Source organism: Ascidia mentula, chromosome 2 (genome assembly GCF_947561715.1).
Source record: "Ascidia mentula chromosome 2, kaAscMent1.1, whole genome shotgun sequence".
Classification (NCBI taxonomy): domain Eukaryota; kingdom Metazoa; phylum Chordata; class Ascidiacea; order Phlebobranchia; family Ascidiidae; genus Ascidia; species Ascidia mentula.
The window spans coordinates 10,930,749-10,941,614 of NC_138567.1; the positions used below are offsets into that span (position 1 = coordinate 10,930,749).

General features: G+C 37.4%; 2 protein-coding genes across 2 annotated transcripts; both read right to left on the bottom strand.

The window, feature by feature from the left end:
- Positions 1-27: 27 nt before the first annotated feature.
- On the bottom strand, positions 28-437 carry LOC145888563 (mediator of RNA polymerase II transcription subunit 10-like). Its single transcript, XM_082979336.1, has one exon. The coding sequence runs from the start codon at positions 412-414 to the stop codon at positions 28-30; it is 387 nt and encodes a 128-aa protein (XP_082835462.1). The 5' UTR covers positions 415-437.
- Positions 438-502: 65 nt separating this feature from the next.
- On the bottom strand, positions 503-1,778 carry LOC145890088 (leucine-rich repeat-containing protein 42-like). The gene has a single exon (XM_082981127.1). It carries the CDS (start codon positions 1,709-1,711, stop codon positions 503-505), a length of 1,209 nt encoding a protein of 402 aa, XP_082837253.1. The 5' UTR covers positions 1,712-1,778.
- Positions 1,779-10,866: the final 9,088 nt, after the last annotated feature.

Below are 10,866 nucleotides of genomic sequence, written 5' to 3' on the forward strand. Positions count from 1 at the left end.
AATAAATGTTTGAAAGAAATGCACACTTTAGGCTTCTCTAAGATTTTTATACTCAGCCAGCTGCTCTGGGTAAACCTTTGAAAGCTGGCTCATAAGCTCTTGGCGGAATTTGCTGTAAACGTCAATTTTCCCCTTCACCTCCTTGTTTTTCATCAACGCCTTCTCAATGCAGTCTTTTGTGTACAGCTGTGGGTTTTTGCCAGAGTCGATGTACTCGAAAACCTCAAATGGAACGTGAACATCAGACAGAGCAGACTTGCAATTTTCAATGTCCTTCAGTCCAGTGATGATTGAATTGATTTTCTGGTTCAAAACTTCTTGGCCTTGAAAATCACTTACGATTATACCCAGTTGTTGCACGTTTTCTACAAACTGCTCCAAATTATCCTCAAGTGTTTCAAACTTTTCGGACATTGTGTAAGCACATGTTTATTCTAATACCTATTAAAAACAATATGTGTACATACTTAAAAAACATTGATGTAGTAAAGATTATAAACAGTTATAAATACATGTCTAATATGTCTTTATCAAGTTTCAACTTTGTGTTGGAATCTTTCTGTTTTTTCAAGTTATGTAGACACTTTCGTTTAGGCTGCACTGATTCCTCAACTGCTTCTATGCTTCGCTTCTGAGAAGTGTTCGAAGATGGTTTTTGGTGCTTGCGGCACTTGCACAATATTATATGATTTTTGCACAAAAAATCCTTGTTTGGTATTTTGTGAATAGTCTTGGGTTTGGAATAGAAGTTGGATTTAGACTGACCAGTATTTAATTTTGACTGTCGTTTTTGCAAAGCATTTTCCATTTCAGTTATATAGGAAGCTATTAGGGGAATTGCCCAACCTTCTCCAAGATTATCCGGGCCTGTACTTTCCCAATCCCTTTGATGAAATCGTATAGAATGTGGACATTTAGAGAATAGACCAAGTTCATTTGACCCAACAGGTATATTCTCATAGCAAATTTTTGGAGATTCACTTACTACAACCAATTCCAGTGAAGGTAGACTATTAAGATAAATAAAACTTTCAATAGTAATTTGAGGGTTACCATCTAGTCTCAGCACACAGAGGGTCTCTAGACCTGTATGTTTTCTTCTAAAAGATTGAGTTAGCAGTTTTACTCCTTCTGTTGATAAAGAATTATTGTGGAGGTAAAGCTTTGAAAGCCATTGCAGTGAACCCAAATAATCCAAAGCTTGGTGGTCATCCCCAATTTTGCATCTGGAGAAATCGGCAAAACTAATGTAGCGATATGGTGTGAAATTATCAACATGTGATGATAGGAAAAGCCACTTCCCAGACAAGAAGAGACTTTGCAACAAAGCATGCCCATATGTTGAAATAAATATTTGCATAATTTCCATCCAATTGCCATCTTTATCAGGCTGAAAGTACCCAAAGTCCACACACATGTCGAACAATTCTTTACCAATAAGTTCAGGAAAGCCATCTAGTGAGTCAACCAAATGGAAATTTTCCACAACATAATCCATGCATAGCTTTCTTAATGGATCAACATTAGTACTGATTTTATGTGACACCACAAATAGGCTTTTAGGGGCTGTAAGAAATCTGTTAATGCGGGAATTTGCTGCTGTACTTGTTCTTTGATAAAACAACTTTCCACTAGTCGAACTAACACATTGATTTATAATTTGAGGTCGTTTTTGCTTAAAGCTTTGATGATATAGAGCTGGACATTCCATTTCTGCTTGATCAATCAATTCAGTAAAACTGATCCCTTTCTTGAAATATAATACATTTCACTTTACATACAACAATTCCAAAAAACTACCGAAGTCAAGACAAGATAACAGGCCCAGCATCACGTTCATGCCTTCCGCCAGATGTCGCCCAAATTATTCCAATGAGGGAAAAGCATAATATTAAAACTTAAAGTCATTGAAAATTGAAATACCTGCTAGATCACAATGCTAAATACCTAAAATACGACGCCCTTGCCACAAATTTTATCTCTAACACTCCAGATTTTAAGAAGTTTCTCAACATCGCTGCATGTCTACCTGCGCAGTGGGATCAGGGCACTGTTCCAGCTTAAGTTGTCGATGGACCCACCATAGAATACTAAAACAGTATGAGATTCAATGGTTTAGTTTTCAATGGTTGTTAATAATCTTTGGTTGCACAAACAAAGAACCTAATTGAGTACACTATGGTAAAACAATATTGGGAAAGTGTCAGCGGTTGACTTGGTGCGAAACTTCGGGTTCCGCTGCAATTTGCACCCCCTCAGTTGTGTTTGGTGTGCACAACAATGAAACGACATACGAATGTTTTTTAAATTGTGCGCGACTTTGTGCCCGATTCACCATAGATTTAAATATGCAAGCAGACGACCGACCATAAGGCCGAGTCCACACTCACGCTTTGCGCCGGCCGATTCTTTGTTTCAATGTCCCGAGCGTACGCCCGCACGCCGACGTATAATGAAACAAACAAAGAATCCGCCGGCGAAAAGTGTGAGTGTGGACCCGGCCTAACAGACTTTGTAACAGCTTTGCAGTCGACAAAAACCAATAAACTGAATATCACAGTTCGGGGAAACAATCTATATATTTGTAAAAGAAAGTTTTGTTTAAAGTTGAGTTAAGGACATTGAATGTAAGATTCGTTCCTAATATTCGGTGTCCTTATTCGAAATTAGCCGAAAATTAAAATGTAAATACTATTTGGTCGTATCCGAATATTTGGATATGGAGGACTATAAAACCGATGAACATGCTGTGTTATTTTTATAAAATGAATAGCCGCCTATCATAAAATGATCAAATACAATGTTTCTGTCGGTGCCAGGCATATTTTAATTTAATGGTCAGTTCTTCTAGCACAATAAAACGTAATTTAATTCACATACGTATCACCTGCTATCCAGCAAGGCTTAGGGTAATCACCATTTTAAAATGCTGCACAAAATGGGAATTTGCCACTTCACCCAAATTTCTTCTTTTAGATTTGTGGCGCCACCTAGTGTTCTTAAATTCCTTTGCATTGTCAACACAAACAATTTTTTGGGGGAATTACAACAATTAAGAAGTAGGTAGCTTTTACTGGAAACTTTTGTGTTGCATTGCTTTGTTTTTGGAAGCCGTTTGCAATCTACCAGCCACTGATAAGTGGTAGGCGATTTCAATATCTGATGGCACGGATCCCGCTTCATACTCGCAAAAGCATTTTACCCGAGTATTTTTTGAAGAAATTGTCCTGTGCCAACTGCCCGATCAACAGTTTTAAAATGTGTGTTGAACATTAGGTCTTTTAATACTAAACTAAATTTAAACTAAATAACGTAAACACATCCAAAACTTGTTTGGGAAATCCAGCTCTATATGAGCATGGTATAAATAGTACTCAAGCCCCAATTAAATAACTAAATATAGTAAAAAATTGGTACTATAAGGATGTCCCAAACGGTATGATTGGCGACCACAACGAAACTAATAAACAACAGCCATGTACGACAAATAATTTCGTTACTTTTTTAGTTAATTTACTTCGGACAAAATATTGGAGCAGTGTTTTGGTAATTTCAAATACATGACACAAACAATCAAAAAACCGCACGTTGGCGGAACATTTAAACCGATTGAAGGAAATAATGTAAAATTGTATGGACATAAAAATATGACAAATTAGGCGGTATTCAAAATTCTTTACATATAACCTATACATGGAAAACGGTTGGTCAAAGTGGATTCACAGTTAGTTTCAGCATTTTGCTTTGCCACCTTATTCCTAGCATGGTTTGTTTCCGGCGTGTTGCACTTATAGTTTAGCACCGAATAGATGACAGCTCGCAACAAAGCGGAATTCTTGCTATTTAGCTGGACAGATCGTCGAAGTCACACCAAATATTTATGACTAAACCTAAATGGGTCGAAACAATGGCCCGTCTGCAGCTCACCATAAAAAAGCTGGATTCACCTTTAAAATGCCTTCGTTAACACCACCGTGTGAATTTGCAGTTGAAATGTTCGTTTGCTTGATGTTATCTGCGTACTTTTTATGCATCGACAGCTTGGAGTAACATGCCGAACTCGATGTAAACGCAAGAAATTAGGGAATCATACCGAAACCTGCCAACATTGCGTTTAGGCATTGTGCGACTACCCGTGAAAAGTAAGGCAACAGGTATTATGTATCCGTCAGATAAAAGGCTGCAAAGGCATTCGGATCAATTGATCCTGGAAATGTTTTGACTCAATTTAAAAGTTTTAAAACTGTTGTAGACCAAATGCCACATGTGCGACCCGCAAATCATGACCATATTAACAATGACCCACATATCTGGGTTTTACTTGACCAACTAACAACTCAGGCGATCGAATATTAAACCAGCATTCCTATAGGTTACGAACAAGGTCCACTTTATTCACGATACAACATAACTTTATATCATCGATTCAAAATTATGGTAAAAGCTATTAACTCAATTAATTAGTTCACAGGACTGATCATGAGCACATCAGTGTTCGAAACGTTTCCTGAGTAATTATCAGAATATAAGCTTTGGCTTCCCCTATTCCGTGTAATTATTAACTGCTTTTACGACACTATATATTTGATTAGTTGACGCTCACTAAGCGGAATGTCAAAACAATAATGCATCAATAACTTCTGAAAGCAACAAATGTTTTCCGGCATCCTCCAATTTTGAAATAAATTTTCAGATAAATGCACAATATTCGGCAACATGATGCATCGACCGTCATTAGTGTATTAACCGCAAGTTAATTGCCTTTTATACAGGGTTTAACGCAACTTCCTTGTTTTAACTAATCTCCTGTCTCGGGAACACTAATCATAAAAGGAAATCAAAATGTTGGTATATGTAATAAATAACAAAAGCAATAATTTATTTCATAGGTTTGTACTTTACAAAGCACAGTCTAAAAGTCATACTGCAAAGGTTCAATTAAAACATAGCGATTATTTCCAATTACAACCAAAACTAAACTTTAACTGAATCGTTAGGTGGTGTTTTTGCCAATATTGTTTGAACACATAAATCCCTTACTTACGATTAAATATTGGTGTCGACAGGGGAAATGAGATATCCGGAAGGTGGTAATTTATTTTATGTCCAACAAAACAAGGAAGTCAAATTTGTCAAAGAAAAAATTCACAAAACCATCACATACATGACATGAATATTTATGATCAACTTCTGTTTTCACTTGAATTGATGAAGCTCCAAAACAAATTACCAACGAGTTTATATGGTTATAAAAGTTGAGCATTCGGACAATCACAACCACAGTACAGCTGCAATCATTGAGAGAAGCGAAACAGATACTAAAGGTGAGTTTTACAACGAAATAACTTTTTGCAAGTTTATTTTATTATCACTTGTAAATTAAACATGTTATTTTAATAACCAGATATTTGAAAACAACTTTATCAGCATGAAGTCAATTCTTCTACTTGCACTCTGCATCGCCGTTGCTCACGGTAAGACAACCACTGGAATAAGTTTGACTTTTGTTGTCTGGCTCGAAAATATGTTCAGGCCAATATATTGCTTGTTTATATGTGCAAAAAAGCCATATTATTGCAAAGCTGCAGACAGGGTGTGTACACGCACTGTTTCGACATTAAGGTCTCTCTGTTGTTCGGTACTCAGTTTAGGGTACCCTGCAGATCGACGTTGACCGAAAGGTACCACAAAGTGGAGACTAGTGTGCCTTCTAGTGTAAAAGCTAGCACAGTGCCACTTAACAGCTGCACTGATGAGACCTTACAGGTCGAAACAGTGCGTGTACACACCTTGTCTGCAGCTTTGCAATTGCTTGTTTGTTAAAATAATTCTCGCCTGTCGCTTCTTTCAACACCTTCTGTAACATTTGATTTTAATTGCAGCAACTCCAAAAAGCTATACAGTTCCCCAAGTTAAATGTCTTATCGGATTGTGCGGACATGGTTGCATCAAGAAACACGAATGCACGCGTCCTATTGATGTAGAGAGAGTATTGAAGCAGCAGACCACAGAGTGTCAGAACTGTGTGAAAACAACATGTGGTAAGTAAACGATATCTCCAATGAGAGCAGTTACGTTGGATATTAACTCAATTTTTTTTAAGATAATCACCTGTCAAAAATTGCATTCACGATTATTTTATTTTATCGAGCTTGAATTTGCTCAAAAACAGAGGCAAGCAGAATAGTTACTTACATTTTTGTATTGATGTGTTTTTACAGAAATGACTGAAAGCTCTATAAAAGGCAACTTTGCTTCTGTTTGTGTGCAAGAAGCCTTTGGAACTTGCCCGTCTTGTCCATCAATTACAAACCACGCACTTGATAAACTGGCAACTTGCAAAACGTGCACCAAGACATGCAGGACCCTTTACGGTTTAGTTTGTTTGCAAAATTTTATTTTTTCTTTAGATTGAAATATTGTGATGATTTTAGGCATTCGAGGATTGTTTAAATTTATTCAACTAAAAATGAAACACAAAATGACTTAACTTGTCACTTGGTGTAGGAAAAAAATGTTTTTTTTTACTTTGGATAATAAAGCCTATAGTATAAGCCCATAATATGTATCGTTTCCATTCGCAGAGGGAACTTTGACTATTGCCAAATGCGACGAAGCTTGCTTTGCGAGTGATATATGCGTGAACTTCATGTATGCACACGACTCAGTGGAAGCTGCTAATAAGGAATGTTTTAAATGTCTTTCCGATAATTGCTGTAAGTTAGTGTGTCTTAACATTGGCATGTTTGAAATTTTACGCTAACAATTAATGTGTTTTATTTTACGGTAGCCACCGGAACCCAGAGAGAGATAGGTCAGTGCCGCAGAAATGCGAAAACAACAACTTGTCCTACATGTTCCTCACCACTACAAAGTGACCGCGATATTCTAAAGAACTGCAGAGCTTGTCTGGGCAATTGCCTGAAACAATAAAGGTGAGATTAAGTTTTTAATTAGAATTTGAAACATTAAAATTTAAAAATATCACGGGGAGCATCATAATGTGGCATCCATGCCACAGACATTGTGTAAAACCACGGAATTATACTTGCAGGTGAAGAAGAGACAAAATGGAATGACATGCAGTTATGCTTTTTTTGTTAATAATACCGATGTAATCTACCTTTGACTGATGTAATTTATTGTAACGATGCGGGTATTCAATTTTATTTGATTAAATTTATTTGATTTGAAACGAAGCATAAAATTATATTTATTCAACGTCCTGTGAACCTGCTGCCCCTCGTAGTTGTATTTGGTGTAGCATTATGAAAACTAAACATATATGCATATCACTTGTACTTGGGTATTCGTTGTTTGTTGATCATGTACACAGAAACTATAATATTCAGAAATAAATATGTGTTTTGAAAAATCGTAAGTTGATCTTTTCGTCTGGACCAGCTTCGATTATGACCATTAGGAACTGACCGCGTGGGAGAATTGCAAACATATCTTATGTGTATGGCAGCAAAAGTATTTGTTTGAGGTTAAATCGCCATTTCAAGGAGTTTAAACAGCGTTAGCACTACAAGAATATCTCGATCAACTCACAGTTATACTTGGCATTGCTACTTTCTCATGGTTTTATATTACGCCATGTGAAACTAACCGCATACATATTTTTATTCGACATAAGCGACCATATAAAGTAAGGTTGCAGAAGTAACACTGAGGAGGCAATATTTTTCTGACAACGCTTGAGCTTTCCAAATAAGATATTTTTTTTCAAATAGCATAACAGTTTTCTATACATTGCACTGTCGATTGCAAATTTCATCATCGATCGTATAGTTTTCAGCGCCTTGCGCTTCGAAAACTAGAGTAAACATGTGGAAAGTCCAAAGCCAATATTAATTTCAACTCACGTAATTTGGTAACTATATTAAATGCCCAAAACACAGCTAATCATTTCCAATTCTGTAGGCAAAGGCGAAGTTGTTCAATCAAAGTTACAAGCATCATAAATTGACGAATTGAAACTGTAACGTTTTTGCAATGATAATCTTCGATTATTGGCCAATCGCATATATAGCGAACCTTTTTGCTGTCATAATAAAAGTTACAAGAAAGGCAAACACCTGAAAAAGTTCCAATAGTCCAAATTTATGTCAGCCATACTTAAGCCACGTTTATGGAATATCGGATTTTAGGGGCGGGGTGCTGCATTTAGACAAAAACATTTTGGTCTCAAAATAACAAATCTCAGTAGCATTTCTCTATTTCGCCTATAGTAAGCAAGGTTACAGGAATATCGTAGGTTCTAGGTTTATGACTGATTGTCATAATATTTGGACACAAACATTTTGTGCGTTGTTATGAGAAATTTATTATGTACAAAACCAATAAAAACACGCATGGAACTTGGACATTCTGTGCAAATTTAGTAATGTTGTGCAAAACGTAACAGGAAAACAAAAACGATCTTCATAGTCAGGTCAGGGTTTCCGTCCACAAAAACTAACATTTCATAAACGTTTTATTAATTTTATTCTTCATCGTCTTCTGCATCATCGTGCCCAGAAGAAAACATCCCACGAACAAACTGATTTGGTCCAGGTCTGAAGGAACCATCTTGTCGAGGACCATCGCGTCTTCCACCTGAAATAAAGAATGCTCACAGTTATATTTACATTTAGTTCTCAGGTTTTCAACATTACAACATAACCTCACATTACTTTGCAACAACAAAATAAATTATTGCGTGCAGTGCATTCAATGTTGTACCTTTTGGTGAACAAGCAATCAAACATTTGATGCATTTCTTCTTCTCTATTTGTTCATCTGAGGTTAGCGGTGGGCACTGGAGACAATCGATTCTTGCTTGGCGAATACATTCGGCGGTTTCTGTTTTGTTGCTGTTTTCGATGTCGCCTTCACAAAAAAATAAAGTTCATGGCAAACGTATGAACAGTTCAAACTCTCCAAAACTTACCACATTCTTCCTTTACACATTTCCTGCACCCCACAGTAGCGTTAATCATCCTCCTCTTTGCTTCTCTCGGAGTTGGGCAGCTACCACAATTATCCTCTGTTCTTGCGCATGTGATAACTTTAAGTAATGCAGCCAACATTTCCTTTCGTCCCGGAATTGCTCGTCTGGGTCCCAGACTTGGTCGACGACCACCAGGGAATGGTCTGCGACCACCTGTTGCAGAACCCAAACCACCAAACAACGATCCAGTTGCAAACTGTGCCAAGGGGCCACGAAATGGTCCTCGACTATCTTGATTCGGCCTATTACCCCCCAGAAATGGTTGTAGCCCACCAGAAATTGATCTCAATCCCCCGATAGAGGGTTGTCTTCCAGAAAATGGTCTGTTTCCAGGAAATTGTCCATTTCTCATCAGACCTACTCCAAAACCACGTCTTTCGTTATCATCACCAGAGGCATCTCCTTCATTGGCATTATCTGTATAAACCACTCAAGTTGATATGGTGTCGGATACATAAAAATACGAACATGCACCTTTAATTATGCAGTTCTTCAAGCACGCCATGCATCTCTTTTTGGACATTTGTTCGTTGTTATCAATCGGTGGACATTCGACGCACTCTTGTCTTGCGTTGGCAATACAACTTGCATCCTCGCTACTACCGTTATTTGGAATCTCTCCTGTTTACAGGAGATAGCAGTTTGTTGTGTTTATTTTGTTTTACGCTAATTCACATCTCAAATACATACCGCATTCTTCGGCGACACAGTTTTTGCAGGTTTGGTTTTGGTTTCTCATTTTGGATTTCATATCTTCCACACTTGGACAATATTTCAATGTAGCACAAACTTTGTAACAAGCTCTTGATGGTTTACGACGCTGTTGCCTGCCACCCAGTGGAAATGGTCTCGGACGAACGCTGGGAATTGGCTGGCGGATTGGAAATCTGTTTCCTGCGGTGGCCAAGTAAAATTTTTGGTAATTGAATTATTGTAATTGCCAATAATAATGATTAATACCTTCAATGGTTTTAATAATATTTTTACTTACCGGTTTGACTTGCGCCCATATTGTAATCTGGTCTGTTGCGCCTCTGTTCGTTACCTTGACGAAAAGAACGAAATATATTTATTTGAACTTTAATTCTTTCCGAATACGTACTTAGCTTCGTTCGTCATTTGAATGTAAATTTACCTGGTTTTCTGCACTGCATCAAACAAGATGTGCAGTTGATCACACGATCTCTGTCTTTAGTTGGAACAGGAGGACAAGAAGAGCAATTCTCAAAGGCGTCGCGGACACATTTTCTCGAAGAACGGCGATCCAAGGGATTCAGATCACCTGTTTAAAATAGTCAATGATACATGTGTATTTGTCATGTAAAGGTATTGCAACTATACAAGCAATGATCTTGCATCAGAAAATATTTGAAAATCAATAAAAACTTACCACATGTTTCGTTTACGCACTGTCGACATTCCTTCCTGTCTCCTCGGGTCTCGCTCCTAATTTCTTGAACACTCGGACATTTGGTTGGTCCGACGCAGGACTTTAGACAAGGCATTTTATTGTCAGAATCTTCATCTCCAGAGTCAGATCCTTGCTGCTCGTTTCTTACTGGAAAGGAACTGGGTCGTCTCCAACCTCCCAATGGTCCGAACCCGGAAGGATTGAAATTGTTACGTGGAACTCTTGGTGGAATTGCTGAGAACGAATTTTGCATGTAAGACTGACAAGGTATTTTTCTTGTTATAATATCAATTTTAACGTGGTTTTTACCTTGAACAGCAAGAACTAAAATGGCTAAAACCACAATCGACTTCATTGTGAGATCCTGTAAATAATTATAACAACACACGTAAAGCATGATGTACTGTATAGTATAACATTGATGCTGTGTAAATACAAACACAATGAGAATAAGTTACAT